At 39.4% G+C, this 18366-nt stretch overlaps 1 protein-coding gene across 2 annotated transcripts; it reads left to right on the top strand.

Annotated features, from left to right (window-relative positions):
• The first annotated feature begins 922 nt into the window (after positions 1-922).
• Positions 923-16262, top strand: ZFAND5 (zinc finger AN1-type containing 5). 2 transcript variants are annotated; one of them, XM_062598966.1, is made up of 6 exons: positions 923-1085; positions 4828-4985; positions 5357-5468; positions 5892-5989; positions 14302-14427; positions 14610-16262. In XM_062598966.1, the coding sequence occupies exons 2-6, from the start codon at positions 4835-4837 to the stop codon at positions 14756-14758; spliced, it is 636 nt and encodes a 211-aa protein (XP_062454950.1). In that variant the 5' UTR covers positions 923-1085; positions 4828-4834; the 3' UTR covers positions 14759-16262. The 2 variants fall into 2 exon arrangements, with proteins under 2 accessions (XP_062454950.1, XP_062454951.1); XM_062598967.1 differs by lacking the exon at positions 923-1085 and adding an exon at positions 1556-1705.
• The last annotated feature ends 2104 nt before the right edge of the window (positions 16263-18366 follow it).

Below are 18366 nucleotides of genomic sequence, written 5' to 3'. Positions count from 1 at the left end.
AGCATAACTTGCTCCTAGGAACCAGACCAACAAACAAACATCGTATTCTTACAGCTATAACTACCACTTTTGCGGCACTCTGCCCTCCAGCTTGGCACAAACCCCAGTTTTACCCTCCAGACCAAAATAAGCTCCCAGAAGAGTTTTTAAGCAGAATTAAGGCCACTGCTCCGTTACTCAGCCAGGAGGACACCCCAGCTCCCCCCTCCACACCCTCTTCCCCACGCTGCGAGACCAAATAGCCGCCGCACGTGCGAATTTAAAAGCAACCGTTAAATGGGGGCGGGAATGTCCGTTATTACGGGGGGTGGGGGGGGTGGTGAAGAGATGCTGCCGCGGGACGTGCTCACGTGGTCGCCCCCCCCCCCGCCGCACGCGCCGCCGCTCGCCCCGCCCCCGCGGCCGGGCCCCGCCCCTCGGGGCGGTTGGGCGGGGCGAGCCCAGTGACGGTGCGCGAATCGAGGCGGCGGGGGTCCCCCCGCGGGCTCTGCACACGGCCCTTCCTCCCCCCCCCCCCTCCCCATCCGGCCCCGCCCTCCCGGAGAGCAGACGTCGCTCTATGACGACGCGCGCAGGCCCCGCCCCTTCCCGTGCCGCCGGGGGTCGGCGACTCCGCGGGCGGTGGCAGCGCGAGCCGCCGCGCGCGCGCGCGCTCCCGCGTCGCCCCGCCCACCCCACCCTACCCTACCCCTTTCCCCCCCCCGCCCCCTCTCCCCCCCCCCCCGCCCCTCCCCGCCCGTCCCGAGCAGCGGCAGACGCGTCCGCGTGGGAGCGCGCGGGCCGGCGGCGCCTCGCGGCGGCCGGGAGGAGGCGGAGCCGGCGCGAGCCGGGGGCGGGCGGGCCCGGCTGCCTCCCGCCCTCCCCCGCGCGCCCGCCCTGCGCCCTCCCCCTGCGCGCCGCGCGTCTCGCCCCGCGCTGCTGCCGCTGCTGCCGCTGCGGGAACAAAGGAGGGAACCGGCGGCGGCGGCGCCGCCAGCTCCGCGCCCGCCTCCCTTCGCCCTCGCAGGAGCAGCGCGGAGCGCCCCGCGGCGCCCCCCCGACACCGCCGCGGGGTTCCTCGCCTCCCTCCCCCCGCCCCGGAGCAGGTACGCGGGCGCGGAGGGCGGCGGGGGCGCGGGGTCTCTCCGTCAGCGGGGCGGCAGCGGCGGGGGCCCCGCGGCGGTGAGGGGGGAGCCGCTGCCCCCTCCCCGCTTCGGCGGCGGGGTGGGGGCCGGGACAGGCCGCGGGCCGGGCTGGCGGCGGCCGCTCGGCGGGGCAGACAAAGGGAGCGAGACAATGAGGCTGGCCCGGGGCGGGGGGGGGCGGCGCGGGCCTGGCGGCGGCCGGTGCCCGCCGTGACTCAGGGCTTTGCCAGCGGCCCGGGCCCCGCGGCGCCGCGGCTCGGCGCCCGCCTGCCCCTCGGGCTCCTCCGCCCGGCGGCCGCCGGGGCTTTTGTGTTCCGGTGTCCTCGGCCGAGAAGGGAAAGGGCGGGCGGGGGTGGGGGGGAGGCGGTTAAAGCGCAGCGCGCTTGGGGCGCTTGGCAGTGCCTTCCCTTTTGTCTGACTCACTGAGCCGGGCTTCGTCGTCACCGGGAAATGCCCGCTTTGATCCGCGCGCTCCATTTTTGCCTGATCACTTCACCTAGAACCCTGGGCTGTAGAGGCTGAAACATCCTTGCTGGATCGATCTCTGTTTTGGGGGGAAGGGGATTGGGATATTGAGAGGAGTAAGTATTTAGGTCAACTGGCGAACTCAGTCCTGCCATTGACACGGTTCCCAGGTTTTATTAGCGATTTAAGTAGACTTCGGATTTTTATTCCATAGGTTATATTAAAACCTGAGATCAGCAGGCGTGACTGCTTCAGCAGTAGTTTGTTGGAAGTGTTGGAAGAAGGAGCATATTTTCATTGATCGTTGAAATAGTTGTGATACCTATCTTTGTTAAAATTTGCTATTCCTCAGCTTAGTTGTAATTTGGAACAGAAAAAGCTGGCTTGATCATGAGCCTTAGGTCAAAGATTGTAAGTATTTCTATTCCGCTTTTAGTTTCTCTGGGTAAGCTTACCGGTAACTATAAGGTTAAATGGCATAAATTACTGTTTTGAGTTAACACACTGAATAAAATAGATTCTTGTTATTTTGGGAAAGTCGCAAGGTTAAATAGGAATAGCCCTGAGGCTGATTTTCTTCTTCTGGAGGTAGAAGAGATCTTTTATATTTTGGAAAGGCAATTAGTGTCGTTGTAACCACCCACCCAAAAAAGGTTGGGGGTGTATTTGCAAGCCCATGAAGCGGTAATGGTCTCTTAGGCCTCTGATCACGCCCAGTTGTTTTCTGTTCTTGCTGAGAGTTAGAGATGAAAATGGCTGTTTGAGATGACTAGCTCATGATGCTGCATTTTCTTGATTGAATTTAAGTATCTGCACTCCCTCTCCCGCTAGAAAGGAAACTGTAGCCGTGTTAATCGGATTTTATATTTTCCTCTAACAGTGGGTGTATGCTCGGCTGCTTTAGTTCTGTGGGTTGTGTAGGAGTTGGCAGCCTTTGGAGATATAAATAGAAGCTGATTTCAGAGGCCCCTGTTGACGAGGTTTTGTGTCTGAGCCTCTAGCTCAGCCTGTCACATTGCAGCCTTGTGACAGGCGGAAGCTAATGCACTCACCCATGTGACCCAAGTTTCTGAGAAACGATAAGGAAAGCAGACACGCATGTGATGGTATTAGAAGCTAGTTTTCTGGGGAACTGCGTTTGTAAGCAGGTTTTAGCTAGTTGCTGATGTTGTAAGGAGAAAAGTTCCTAAAATGAAGAATTGGAGAAATCTGTAATCTCGCTTTCATTAGAACCTCACTTTCGCTGTTGTTTGTTCAAAGATTAAACAACCTGATTTAGCATCCTGGGTATTAGATTAAGTACAGGAAAGTGTATAACTGTTTTCCAGTTGGTGTTAAAGGCTTTTAGAAGAGACATAGGTGATACTTGGACCTTCTTCAAGAGCATGATAAAGCACAATTTCATAAGCATTGGATAACAACAACTTGACCTTTCAATTAAGGGCATGTATTTCAAGTAGTGAAAGAATGTGCTGACAAAGGAGCCATGAAGACTCTTGTTTGTAATATGTTAATACCAGCATTTAACACCTGAAGTTAGATTTAGTAAGTGGAAAAACATGTTTATAGCATAGTAATTTGAAAGTGGAGGAAGTCAGTCTGAGATTGATGGTGACGGTATATTTGATTGCACTTTGGGTTTATCTGCTTAATAAAATGACAGAAGTACAATCTTTATTCCTATTATAGAAACATAAAGCTGGAATATGGATAATAAGATTTTTTAGATTTTAAATTTATGTAGTTAAATTACATTTTTGCTAACTGTCTTGACTGGTGTACAACTGTCAAGCTGCAATTTGTTGAGAGGTCTGTCAAAATATGTGAGTTTGCTTTTCATCCTGAAACAAAAGTGTAAATAGTCCCATGACCATCAGCAGACAAGCAGATTAAATTTATTTGTTTATTTTCTCCTGCTACTGATTTACTTTGATCTCAGAAATTTAGTTTTTATCAATTAGTCATCATACTATTGAGATGTATATACAAGTTGCAGTTTGATATTTTTTGACTTAAGAAAAAATTCTAGTACACACTGGAATTAGTTTGCTTTTGATACATTTGAGTTCTCATGAGCATTAGTAGTCAAATATCCTTCATGGTTGTTTCTAAAGAGAAAGACAGTAATCTTTTTCCAAAATGTCTTCAAGAGACTTACATAGTGCTTCTACTGAATCTAAGTTTTGGGAAGACAAGTGCAATATTCTTACATGTCCTCAATTTGTAGTAGATCACTTGATTACTATGTTCCACTTTTATTGCCCTTGAGAATCAAGAATTTGGTTGCTATATCAGTTTTTCTACTAACATTGCTTTGCAGAGGTTAAATGCTAGTGAAGGTGAGGTATTTTTATTCCTCATTTTGCCGTTGATGAGAGAGAGGGTTAGCACTGTCTGCCTTTGGGAGACTTGCTATAACTTTTTTTAAGACAAAGGATTTAACTGGCTTTTTGGAAATGCATAGGCTGTGTAAATGAATGTGTTTAACAATCTCCGGTTTTATTTTATTTTATTTTTCTTGGAAGAGTAAGATCAGGTCTGAACTTACTTCAGAAATGCTCTTTGACTTTGAAGGCCTGCTGTACACATGTTGTTGCCAGTTAATATTCAGTATCAAGTTTCATACTCAATCTAAGCGGAGATGAGGGCCTTGTTTTGGAGACTGCTTCTAAAGATAGCAATATAGATTAAAATTGACTTGTCCGTACTTCAATGATCCTTATTATCCTGTTTAACAAATTCCTTCAGTGATCTTTATTATTCTGTTTAACACATATATTTTGAAAGTGGAAACTTCTAATAATTAATGGAATTAGCATCAAAATGATGCATCACTGGAAAGAGTAGAATTCTGTTGAAGGCTGAAAAAGCTTGATCTTATTTATTATGCACATCTAATTGTGTCTTTTTTCATATTCAGTAAGCGCTCAGAGGTGGTAAAAAAAGCTTGTTGGCTGTTAAATTGAACTCGGTCATAACCCGCACACACAACCCAGTCCCAACAAGTATATTACTTTTCAGTATTACTACAATTACACTTGTTTTCTCTTAGTTTTTTAAAGATACTACTCATCAATACAGTTGCAGTATTGAATGGTATATTAACATCAATATAGCTCTCTTAAATGCTGGTATGACTTCTGGGGGCAGGGTGAGCAGACACACTTTAGTTCTATAACTCTGTAATTCATTTTGGTGACGTGCCAGCTCCTAATGCAGTTCTTGGTTTTATTTACAGCATCGAGATGGCTCAGGAGACAAACCAGACCCCAGGGCCCATGCTCTGTAGTACAGGATGTGGGTTTTATGGAAATCCTAGGACAAATGGGATGTGTTCTGTTTGCTACAAAGAGCATCTTCAGCGACAGCAGAATAGTGGCAGAATCAGCCCAATGGGTAAGAGTTTAGATCTTTCTCTGAAAATGAAATGAAGAGAGGAATCAAAAACATATTTCATGAGAACTTCTGAAAGCTGTGTACTAAGACTACAAACATTAGCGAATACTACTTTAAAACACAGTAAAAATAAAAATGCATTTTTACGTAATAAATTCTGGCCAACTTGGTGTTAAGCCTTAATTTGCACTTCTACATATCCTTCACTACCAGTATGTTTTTATACAATTGCTGTATGTGGTCATTAACAAGTAAAATGCAGTGGAATGAAAAAATTTAGAGAAACAGATTGTTATTGTATGCAAGAGTATTTGATTAACTTATAATCTACAGTTTGCTTATAATTAACTTCCCGAATTCCTATTGCATAGGAACAACCAATGGTTCAAACAGTCCTACCTCAGACTCTGCATCTGTACAAAGACCAGACACTAGCTTAAACAACTGTGAAGGTGCTGCTGGCAGCACATCTGAAAAGTCAAGGTAAGATGAAAGTACTATTTTGAGGTTTGAATGAGCTGAGAGTGTGCAGCAAATTAAAGACCTGCAATAATATTGACCTAGTACAGCGAGTTTCTGCAGAGGGGAAAAAAGGGACGGTGCATATAACAGTGCTCTATGAATCTTTAAAATAGGAACTAGTTACAATGTTTGGTGCTAGACTAATGCATTCACAAGGGTGTTTCTGGTTTATCTGGAGAAATATGCTCTACAGATTATTTCCTATTAGGGAAGCTGACATAAGAGTGAAAAGTACACTTTAGATAGAGTAGAAGTTGAGATCAGGCACCTGTGTCAGTAATAATTGAACAGGAAATCTACTGTTATGGATGGATTTGGACAATTTAAACTTTTATTATGAACTCAAAACTAATACAAATTACCTATTTCACTGTACTTAAACAGAAATGTGCCTGTTGCCGCTTTGCCTGTAACGCAGCAAATGACAGAAATGAGCATTTCAAGAGAGGAAAAAGTAACACCGAAAACAGAGACTGAGCCAGGTACGTTTGCAGAGTAACACTGGGTACAATTGTCGATTTACCAGAAACTGCCAGTTTACTTTCTTTTAAGATGGCATCTCCCTTTGTAGTGATGGTCTTGAGGAAGATGATTTTTATGGATGCTTTTTGAGTACTGGTACCTTTGAGGTCAAGAAAAATGACTAGTGCCAGAATATAGTTTTCAGATCCAATTCATTTCCAGATTCAGTTCGATTTTAGTAGAGAATTTGATGCCTGTGAAGGCATTTTTGTCTCTAAAACTTCAGTTTTTACAAACAAGACTGTTAATAACTGCATTTAGGCAAATGTTCAGTCTCAAAGTGAAAGTGTTGAGATTTCTGTGTGAAAAACTAGCAGTACAATTTCTGCTGACTCATGGCAGTCAAAAGGGCTTGCTGCATTTAGAGAACAATGTTCTTAATAAATTCCATTTTACAGAAGGATGTGAGCATGGTGGAAGGGAATCCTTGGTTTGAAATACTAACAAAGACTTACAAAGATTATTTAGACTGATCAGGTAATCAGTAGATACAACTAAAGCGTTGTTCTGCAAATGTAGAGTACTTAATGGCGTTAATTGCTTAGTGAGAATGTTCAGTTTAGAAGTTTTATTCTTTTACAGGAAGGTTGTAGCTGTAGTAAATTTGAAGTATAAGTATTTCTTGTAGGGAAGCATAAAGGGAGTACTTTCTTACCTACAAGTAGTAAATAACTAAATTTGTATTTTCTTATGCAGTAGTTTATTCAAATGGCTATATTAAAACGTGGGTACCTATAGATACGGAACAAGTACATTAATTTTAACAGTTCTGAAGCAGTCTTCAAACAGGACTATTTCAGTCTTTTGTTATAAAGCATCGAAAACTGATGCTTGGTAAGAAATCTCTTCACTAAATATATATTATATATATAATTTTCAATTTTGAAAATCAGTAAGTTGGAAATTGCGGAATGTACCACTCAACATTGTATTGAAATGTTTAGTCATGTACAGACTGAGGAGATTTTTACATTTTTCAGCTTCTTGTAACTCATGTCATCTGAAAAAGCTTGTTGTATGTAACTGAGAAATAATTCATACTTTGATATAATATTTATAAACTCATATTGTCTTTTTATGAATACCTACCTGAAAAGGTGACATGCTGGAAAGAAATACATAAAATGATAGCAACGATCAAGTAATAGGCAGTTTGTGTCTTAACTAAAAGTGCTAATAGGGGTTTCTTGTTTTTGCCAGATGTAAAATGGCAATCTTCTACTTCTTTTTGTTAACCAAGCAACTACATGGTGGTCACACAATTCTCTTTATTGATTTTGGGGGGAGAAGGGATGACCTAAAAGCAAATCAGTAGATTTATAGTTGTAAAAAATAGTACAGCTGGAAACTCAAATTTAAATCAGTAAAAGCTCAGTTAAAGCTTGTGTGCAGAGATCACTGGAAAGATTACAGTAAAGCATAAACATGTTTAGAAAAAACTTCTGGAATGTAAACAAGTTTGGTGAAAAAGAGTTTTGCTGAGTACATACCCATAATTCTTGAAACCACCTTCAGCTCCTCTAAAGTGCACCTTTTTTTAGGTGTTCTTTGGATTTGGGGCACATCTTAGACAGCATAGGATAGCTATTATTCTTAGATTGCAAAGGATTGGTATGGGACAACGGAAGAGAGTTCGGCCCCATCCCCTTGACACTCTCCCTTATCTTCTGCTAGCTTTTCATTAGCAAAAGAAACTTTAGCTATCTCCCATACAAACCGGAAGGCTGTAAACAAATTTGTCTGGTTGTTTGCTTTTGGGTGTTGTTTTGTATGTATGTTTTTTTTTCCATCTGGAGTTAAAGTGTGCTTTTTTGACGTTGGGACGTAAGCATCTGATTCTAGAAGGTGCTGAAATTGAGAGGAAAAATGAAGCAACAAGCTTATTCTTATTCATTTGTTTTTTCCAGATTGAGGTTGTAACCTGGATCCTCATTCAAAATAAGTCAGATCCTAAGGCAGTTTTTCGTTTTAACATTTGAAGGAGGAAGGACATGACAGGCTTAACTGGCCCTGTTGTAATTCACAGGTCTAAAACAGGTTATATTTTGTTGTAACTTACGATTTATTAAGTCAAATTTCTTACTTTCTGTATGTTTATAATTGAATTGTGACTTATGCTCAGTCCAATTGCTTATCTGATGAGCTGCTCGTAAAAGTCAGTGAAATCTAAAGACCTTTCTGTCTGAACTCCAGTTTATAATTAGTTACTGATTATATCGTACTTCTCACAGGCTTTTGATATGCTTCTGAAATTTTTATGAAGGACTGAATTCTGATACAGTCTTGACCAAAGTCAGAATATGTCTGGCTTTGAAATCTTCCTGTTCTAGAATTGTAGTGCATAGTTAGTTTTTTTTTTTTTCCCACACTGAGTTACAGGAATTAAATGCAAAATTTAGCTAACTTCTTTTCTTTCCTTATGTTATTACATCAGAGTAATACCTTTGCCAAGCTGGAGAGGCATAATTGAAGGCCTTCTTCAATAAACCTGGTTTGTTTTAGTGGTTTTTAAGTGGAAATAAAGGATCCATAGAAGAAAGAGAGTTAAATATTAAACACTAAAAATTAATTGATCTGAGAAACAAGGATATTTAATCATATTGTATTAAATGATAGTGTGTTTTTAGCATTTTTTTGCTTATTTGTAGGTCACTACCTTTCTGAATGATGAGTCTCCTGTCAGATCTGTCAGTGTTTCCAGACTTAATTAGTATCAGCATGCATATCAGAGGCTTGTGTTTGCCAAAACCCGAGAAAAGCAGTGTTCTAGGGATTAGTATGATGAGTTGTTTTATCACTCTATGAAGCCACAGTTGTGGAAGAGCACTGCCTGTAAAGAAAGCCAACCAGAACTTGAAATGATTAGGGTCTGTATTTGTAAAATACGTATTAAAAATAATCCCCAAATACTCTTAACTTACTATTTATGACTTACTTATTGTTAAATACAGCCTTATTCCATCAATTTTGTAAGTAACCCTTTCTGTTCCTTAAAGCTGACATTTAAGGAACTTCACGAGATGGGAGATGATGGTTTGCTCACTTGTCTTTTGGCTAGGTATCAAGCCAATGTGATTAGAATTATATTAACGTTAAACAACACAACTGTCCTGCATGAAGGTTGAGACTTTGTTATAGGTTGCCCTTACTCATGTTTTGGATCAAAACCAGTAGCCATGATGTGTACAGTTTATGTTGCAGATAATGTTCTGTGTAAGATGCTGAATAGACAGACAGCTTTAGATAGTGTATGCTCAAGATGATAAATAGATGTTATTACTTGGTTCTTGCTGTTTTAATAACTGGCTTGTTATTTCTGATAGTAATTAATCATGTTACTATCTATAAACAGTGCCTTTGTGGCTGCCTGTAATGCCATCTGACATAAGAATCTTGTTGTCTTGTGTTCAAAATAGTTCTCTTCAAGTTTCCCGTGTCCACTGAAGCTTGAGTAGAAATCCTTGATTCAAACAATTCTGAAATGGAACCAATAATCTTTTCTAACCCTTGAAGCTGTCCTTCTTGGAAAGTGAGACTGAGGGTGCAACTGCTGGTGCTGTGCTTGTTGCTGATAGGATGCTATTATATCTTTTTAACAGAGAGGTACACAACAGACATCATGTTTTTATGGTGACTAAATTAAACTATATTTCAGTATGATATTTAAACAGAGATGTCTGTGCTTTGTATTGATGTAACAGTAAAGGTATCCAATATGCCCATTAAAAACTGGGCATCTGGGAGGTAAGTTACACATTGCAAAATAGCTTTATCTCTTTTCTTTGGCATGAAATTAAAAATGATGTAATTTGTTCTTCAGCCTTTCCTGGGCATCTAGATCAGCATAGCAGTTGTGGTTTCTGAAGAGTAAAATATCCATCTCCAAGAAGCTTGACTTGCGTAATAAATACTGTCCGTCATTTTTTCAGAGACTTAACACAAATTGAATTGTATATAGAAGTTAATATGCAATATATTAAGGATTGTACAACTTGTAGTATATCTTCCTGCTCTGGTACTGCAGAGGTGTGATCTAATGTCCTTCTGCTGTCTTGAGCTCCATTTTTGTGTTACCTTCTTTTCTCTATTTTTTTTTTTCCCCATTTTTTCTGTGGTGGGAATGGAGGAGAGAGTCATGTCATGTAAAACTGAGATTTTTTTTAATGTTGTCATGACTTTTGCTCTGCTGGCATTCTTACTGCTTGCTACTACCTTGGAAATCCTGTGGTTTGTTAAACTGACAGGTTTCTATTTGGGACACTTCTTTGGTCATAGAAGAAACTCCTAAAAATTTTCTGGCTGAGTCATTCCTTTCTAGTATAAGTCTGAGTCAGAATATCTAGAGTAGACATGATCTTTTGCAGCAGCCAATTTTGTTTATATGAAGAAGATAATGTGATCAGTGTTGAAGATCCGGTTACTACAATGGCTGTTACTTTTGAGTAGAAATCTCACGTGGTTGTTGTGGCTTATTACTTTGGGGTGAAAAAGAGCATTGTCTTTCTGGTTTGTAGGACCATTCTGTGTATAGATGGAGCAGTTGTGCTGTGGTCTGTGGCTTCCTTTCAATTATCAGTGACCTTGCTGTTCCTACCTGACTTTCTTAAAAATTCGTCTCATCTTCAGACTGACATGAAGTAAATCTTCACATTTACTATGCAACAACACCTGTATTTGTGCGCCTTTTTTTTTTTTTTTTTTTTTTTTTTTCCTCCCAGGCACCTTCCTAGTGCTAGGATTGTGTTAGTTAAGCCCCTCTAGCTTGTTACTCCTAACAATACTGAATTTTCCAGTGCCTACAAATAACTATTACTTTTGTCTTAAGTTGTTAATATAGATTTTCTCAGTTCTGAAAATCTCCATTGCTCTTAAGTTTTTCAATCTTAAAGCAGGAGAAGTGGTTTGGTAAAATTGAAGTGAACTAAATGTAGTTTCATAGCTTTCTTAGCCAGCTGTTGGGAAGGAAAATGACAAGGTGATGCAGAGGGTACATGCCAACAGGAACTCTTAAGATGAGAGAATATCAGTTTTAGTGATAAAGAGTTTGCTTCATTCGAACAGGAGTGTTGGTATTGAGGAAGCGGATCTGGAGGCAACAGTAACTACCATTTTCCTACCACTGTGTCAGCTTTTGTCCAGTGATTTATTCCATGATAACTACATGGGAATCATTTACAGCAGTTTGCTTTCATCAACATCGTGTGAGTTCTGACATAAAATCAGTTTAGTATGTTGTGGACTAGCATTCTGGTTGCTCAGCTGGATTTGGCCTCTATGCTAAAGGAAGCCAAGCAGTTGTCAGGATAGTATCTGAATTTGTCGTCTTTTGACATCTTGCCAGAACAGCAATATATTTCATTAGAGCCACAGGTTTTTGCCAGGAGGGGGTAAGAAGAGGGAAGGAAAGTTGCTGTATTCTGTAAGCTTTAGATAAGGGCATTGTAGTCAGCTTTGTACCCATTCCAGCAGTTATCAGAAAAGGACTTTATGAAGATTTAAGATAATACTCATCATTAGATTTAATTCTGACATAAAAGTGGGAGAATGCCTTATTTTTGCAGGTATAACCACTGCAGAATAATAAATTGAACATTTTAATTCATTTTTAGGTGGCTCTGCTAACATACCTTTGTCATGGACCTTCTAAGTGGCCATTTCTGGATGTTATCTGTTGCTTTTCCGTACTGAAATATGTTTTAGTTGTGGGGGGAAGGATCTTGTTTAACAGCATTCACATGAAACAGCCATTTTCATTTCTCAGGATTATTCTTACCACTTTCCCGATCTCGTGCTGCTGGTTGTGGCAGTGAACACTTCTCATAGTTTATATGTAGAAAGAAGTACCTTTGTAGTATTTGGTAACATTTCCCATTAGATACTATTTTTTCCTGGATTTATTCTTAATAATTTTGTTTTGTGGTACAGAATGATCTACTAGACTATCTCTTTGTGTTAGTGAGCCATGACTGAAACTGCCATTTCTGCTTTTGTTTACCTGTGAACATATTCAGTAGTGATGAAGTATTAAGTTTGTTCTTTTTCTTGTTTTCATTTTCTTAAGCGCTGTGTTGCGAATGACAAAATTTAGTTCACTATTGCTTTTCCTCTTCTTTCCATTTTCTTTTCCATCTAATTGAAACAACATGTACACTCCCAGGACTCATAATGTGAGTTAGTTCTGATGCAGATGAAGCTTACCCTGGCCAGCTATACTTTGACATACTTCTGGTTTTGGAAGTTTTGGGGGATTTTGTTGGGAGTTTTTTTTTGATTTTTTTTAATGCCATAGCTAATACCTGTGAGCCAAGGTGTGTGTTATGCTGTTTGCAGTGTTATTTTTTTAAAAAGCTGGTATGTGATCACAGGTGCTCAATTAGATTAACCAAATATCGAGTACTGCTTTTCTTGGTATGTAAGGATAAATTCAGGGGATCCTGTCTACAGATCAATAAAATACTAATTGTAAAAATAGAAGATTTTTTTGAAACAAAAAGCTGAAACCAGTCGGAGAAGTATTAGTAGGAGTAGTAATTAAAATACTTGTCTTTAAACCTATAATGCACTTAATGCACTTAAGTATTTTGCCTCCAAGACTTTGTATAGCTTTGTTATCTTCAGATTTAACAAAATAGCATTGACTGTGAACTTCCCTTTTTTTTTTTTTTGTTTTCAGATAACTGATATGTAAAATTGCAAAAATAGAGGTGGTAAATGGGTTTTTGTGGTTCAAAAGGACTGCTATTGTTATTGTAAAGTATAACAAAATATTAGCAACCATTGTTTTACTCTGAAACTTTCTGAGTACAAGCACTGAAAGTTGTTAGCTGTGAGTTTACTTTTAGATCTGGGTTATAATTTAGATTATGAACTCCTGACTGGAAAGTTGACTACAGTAAATTCTGAAATGGAGCTGGAGTATTCGAGGTTTTCTAGGAGTTAGTATTAATCGTGAGCTGGATTTGCTTTTTAAGATAAACAGTACAAACAGAATGATTATTTTATGATGGCAATACAAACAGAATTTTTAAAACCAAAGATAGGTAATAAAGATAGAAAACTAGTCAACCTAACTACATGTCTGGAAAAATCCACGTTTCATAGAATTTAATACTTGAGATCCAGAAGGAGCTCAACTAAGAAATTCTGCTTGTGTGGATTAGTTGATTACAGTTGAGAGCTTTTGAGCTTATGTCCTCAATTTATTCTGGAGTGCATTTTGTAGTTTGTTTCTTATCTATTAGAGTAATAGATACCACCATGCAAGCAGGAGTGTTCAGGAAAGCTGTTGAGGAACAGGGTCTGTGTTTCATATGTATTTGTTTGTATGCAAACATACCTCCCTCAGCTTTCCTCTATGCCAATTAGGGTTTGAAGATGATTTAAAAAAAATAGTCATTTGGTGGGAAAATATTTCAGATAAAATGTACAGATTCACAAAAGTTCAGAAAAGTTAAAATTTTTATCCTAGAGAACTTTTTATTTAAAACATGAGTCAAATTTGACTGAAGGTTTTCATGACAAAGGCAATTAAAAATGAGTCATTTTGACTATGCCTGCTTGAACATTATGGCTAAATACAATACAAGGATACAGGTATTTGACATAATTCTGTTCTTTAAAATAGTGGAAAAAATCACAAGCAAAAAGATGATCTCAATTTTTGTGCGGTTTTTGTCTGTGTTCTGGATGTAGCACAGAATTGGTGGGTTTGAAGCTCAAGGAAACTAGCTGTTGTTTTGGTTGACTGGGGTTTTAGATCATCAGACTCTGCAAATATAGCAGCAGAATAACCGAGTACTATTACAGTAATATGTTACTGGAAATGTTTTCTGAAATATGCTCCTGTTAATTACATTTTCTACTGGTATCCCCTCTGTTCAACAACTTCAGCCATGACAATACTGTTACTGTTTTGGATTAAATTTAATTTGATCATATGATTTAACATTAACTATGAACAGGGAACTTCTGAAGGGCTCTATAAGCACTTAACATTGTATAGGTATCTTAGAGGTACCTTATAATGATAGATTATAAGATATCTTGTAATTTCTAGTTGATGAAACAGTGGGGAAAATTTGTCTCTTCTGGAGCCAAAAAGTAAGCTATTACAATACCTAAAAATTTCTATTCTTGATTTGCATTTTCATAGACTGTTCTGTATACTACTCTAGACAATAAATTTTAGCAGTGGTAAATACATGCTTGGTACTAAATATTTACTGAAGTCAAGAAGAACTTCAACTTCTATTTTCTTTCCTTATTTTAACAGTTGTTACTCAACCAAGCCCATCAGTTTCTCAACCTAGTACTTCACAGAATGAAGAGAGAGCTCCTGAACTGCCCAAACCAAAGAAGAACAGATGTTTTATGTGCAGAAAGAAGGTTGGCCTTACAGGTATGAGAGCACTTTGTAAACATTGAACAGATCTGTATGATTAGTTCCCTATTACAGGTTGAAATTGAAATATCTTTAGCCATTGAACTTACTTGCTGCTTTAAAATACAGTGTTACTTAATGTATAGCTTACTTTTATATTTGATGCTTTCTAGTGATGTTGCTTCCTCTTGTTTGTACAGGATTTGACTGCCGATGTGGAAACTTGTTTTGTGGACTTCACCGTTATTCTGACAAGCATAACTGCCCATATGATTACAAAGCAGAAGCTGCAGCAAAAATCAGGAAAGAGAACCCAGTGGTGGTGGCTGAAAAAATCCAGAGAATATAAACTAACCTACTTGTGAAAAGACTGACTTTCTTTGTTTTATTTTAATATATCCTAGGAAAACATTAAAGAGCAGATGCATGGCCATTTTCCTTTGATGTTCTCCAAAGTTTTACTTTTAGTCTTGTCTGTCTTAATGATATTTCAGAATGTTTGGGTGTTTGTTACAGGCAGAATTGGACAGATACAGCCCTTGAAAAATGTATATGCCCTCCCCAGAATATAATTGGATGATCAGAATATACACAGGAATACACATGCACAGAGGACAAACTCTAGTTCACATGTGCCAAACAGATGTATGCTATCTGCAAGTTTGCAGCAGATCTGCCTGTTGAGGTGTATTTGAAGTGTGTAATCTTTGGCTAGTGTTATGTGCCTGTTTGGGAGAAGGATAAATCGGAAAGGTTGGCAGTCTACTTCTATCATTTAAAATCTCATTCTAATTTTAGTTTCCGCACTCCGTTTTCCAGCAGAGCGTAAGTTATGCAGAGTCCATCTTCCAGTAAGAAGAGTGCTGGTGCTGTATTTAAGGAACTGTTGCTTGACAATTGCAATAGGAAAAGTGAAAAAATTTGACATGTATGAGAAGAGAACTATTCTGGAACCAATTATATTAACTTTAGAATTGTGAAAATAGGTTCCTAAAGGAAATGACCTGTAAGAAACTTATGAACTGGCCTGCAGCAGAGTTGTCCGCCTTTCCTTGCATAGCTAAAAATGTGTAACACAATATTGTAAGATTGGATTATAAAACAAAAGCAACATATGTTTTTAGACATACCACAGCAGCTCAAGCAACACATATGCATCTGATGAGTAAGTTACAGGAGTATCTGAGGAGTTTTATTATTCATGTACTACTTATGTTCAGTGTGTTCTGGGTTCAAAGGAATATTAGAAGCTTTTTTATTTTTTCTAGTTTTAACTGTAACAATTGCACCATTCTGCATGGAAAACCATACCCAACATGGCTGCTGTAGACTTACGTGGTAGCTGGAACCACTCTTGGAGGGCTGCTTTATCATTTTTAATTGTACTTGGGTGTAGGACTGTAGTGTTCTTGGGTGTATTGCATGGGCTGCATTATCTACAGCATTGTACAATAACAACTCTAGAAAAGGCAGTATACTTCACTGATGCTTGTCTGGTAATATCACTTCTGTGTTATAATGGAAGGTTTTTTTTGTGATGTATGAAACTTGTGTTTTTTATATAAACAAGTACAGTTTAGACTAGTGTTGTGGTAATGCCTGTTCTCATCTGTAAATAGTTATGTATGTACACAAGGCGCTACTTCTGATTTTTATTGCAGTGTTCAGTCTTAGTTTCTACTTCACTATTAAAAGCATCATGTTTTTGCTTTAACTTTGTTCTTTCAATTGAGTTATTAGATATGCAAACATGTACAGATAGTTCATATTTATGTATTGCACATAATCATGCTACCCAGCAACTATGCTATATTGTATTATGTAAATAATAAAAAATCATGTACAGAAGGAAATACTTCCTTTTGTGATAGTTCATTGGTTTTAGTTATTGCCAGAACATGAAGTTGGCCTTGCGGAGATTGGGCTACAAAGTTAGTACTAGTTTTGTATAGATGTCTTTTTGCTTTATCCTGCCTGTTTCTAACCTTTGTTTCTTATTTTGACATACCAACTTGTCTAGGATAACTTGTTGAGATCAGAGAAGTATGAACATCTGGAATACAGATAACTACTTGATGGCCAGACAAAAAAAAAAAGAGAGAAACAACGTGCTTAAAGGGAACAAGGGAAAGCACTTGCAGTGGACTTTAAAGGCTTTTTATTCCCTTTTGCCTACAAGTGTTACTTCCAACAGCTCTATTATAACAGAGCCAGTACAGTGACTACATTGTTCAGTCCAAATCTTCAGCAGCAGACCTGGGCAGAGTTTTTGTCAGGGTCTGTATCTAAATATGGATGTCAAATACGCCAGACCTACCCTTTCTACCCACCCTGACAAAGAACAGTACAGAGCACACAGCACATGTTGACTTGGAAGAAGCTCTCATCACTGCTGGATAAAATAAAAAAGTTGTTTATACCAGAAATGGATAATGTGCATCCCACCAGTCGGCTGAAACTAACACTCAAGTACTATGTTTCTGCTGCTGCCACTACATATACTTCAAATAAGGGAACAAGGGTATGCTCTGGGCCTTCATTTGACTGGATAAATTGTATAACTTTTAACAGTGAGACTGCTTCAAAGCACTTTTTTAATTTCACCTTTTGTACAAAAGTAAAATGAACTACTCAACTGCTGCATAAAATGCTTTTTGCTTTTGGATCTGAAAACACTTTGGAACTGGATATTTAAAGAGAATGTGTCCATATTCGTGATACTGTCATGGCTAGCGTACTTGAGGAAGGTTAGCTGTACTGATACTGGTACTTAGTAATTCTGATGGTTTTTCATCTGCTTTTTCATCTGAACAAAGGTGGTACTTGGGAAGGCTTGTTGAAACCATTGATCTCAGTAGATCTGTGGAAGAAAGTATGGGTTGAGAAACCATTCGTTGTTCCGTATGATCACAAGCTGTCTCATGTAGCTTGCCCAGGTGGGGTATGAGCCTATATTCTAAATTAAGTTTATAAACTCCACTGTGCTTTCTGTTAATAATTTTTAAAAGGTTGTAATCATTCAGGAGCCCTAACTGTTGAGGCTCATCAAGAATTCAGAGAGGGGGAAGGTTATTCAGTAAGAGCAGGTAATGAAGTATAAAAAATGTATATTTAAGCCTTGATGCAAACACTGGTACATCTTTTTGGCAAAAAGGGATAAGAATACAGGTGCAGAGTGTTTGATTCTCCCCCCTCCAGACACCCCTAATTATAGCCCTGGAGACAGGTATAGACTCTTAAAATAAACAGCTGTACTGCCAGTCACAGTCAGTTTGGGTACATGATCAGAAGTAGCAGTAAAATGCTTTGAGGAAAAGAGGATTAAGGTTTGTTTTCTATAATATTTAAGCACAAGCCATTCATAAAGCTGCAGTAGATGGGCTGTCTTTTGATCTTTAGTTTTGAAGTGACATACGGCTATAAACAGTATGTTCCTCCTCCTTCTCTCCTCCCCCCCGCCCAAGAAAGAAACATGATCACTTCACATGACACTAGTCCTTATTTAACATTTGGCTGTTACACTGAGATATTACTAACTTAAACATGCTGTTCTGGAAAGGTTCTTCCTATGCCCCTGATAAATTGAGCAGATGATAGGGGTTTTTGTATTATTTAGGGCATTCAAAAATAATGAATACGTAAGTAGGTGAAAGCAGTTAGGTGACTAAAGATTTATTTGGTAGTCTTTAGTTTTATAAATGTTTAGCTTAGTGTTACAGCTCTACAAAAGGATGGTTCGTTGGATTCTGTGCAAACTTACTCCTAGCTGTTAAACCCCAGATTGGGAGGATGAATGACAAGCTTAAGTGGTATTTCCAAGCTGTCACTTTAAGGCTGATGAACTGCCAGATGACTTGGCTGGTTGTGGTAAGGATAGGAATGTAACAGGGTTGAGAAGCCCTGGCTATAACCTGTGATCCTGGTGGTGTTTGGCCCATTTGGTATTTCTGATGATCA

Source organism: Rhea pennata, chromosome Z, assembly GCF_028389875.1.
Source record: "Rhea pennata isolate bPtePen1 chromosome Z, bPtePen1.pri, whole genome shotgun sequence".
In the NCBI taxonomy this organism is placed as follows: Eukaryota; Metazoa; Chordata; class Aves; order Rheiformes; family Rheidae; genus Rhea; species Rhea pennata.
This window is presented reverse-complemented; position numbering and strand designations above follow the sequence as displayed.

Excerpts from the sequence above, each read along its gene's own strand:
- ZFAND5 (XM_062598966.1), top strand. The coding sequence starts at position 4,835 with ATGGCTCAGGAGACAAACCAGACCCCAGGGCCCATGCTCTGTAGTACA. Across the intron at positions 5,469-5,891 it reads AGCACATCTGAAAAGTCAAG|AAATGTGCCTGTTGCCGCTT; the intron begins GTAAGATGAAAG and ends GTACTTAAACAG. Across the intron at positions 5,990-14,301 it reads GAAAACAGAGACTGAGCCAG|TTGTTACTCAACCAAGCCCA; the intron begins GTACGTTTGCAG and ends TTATTTTAACAG.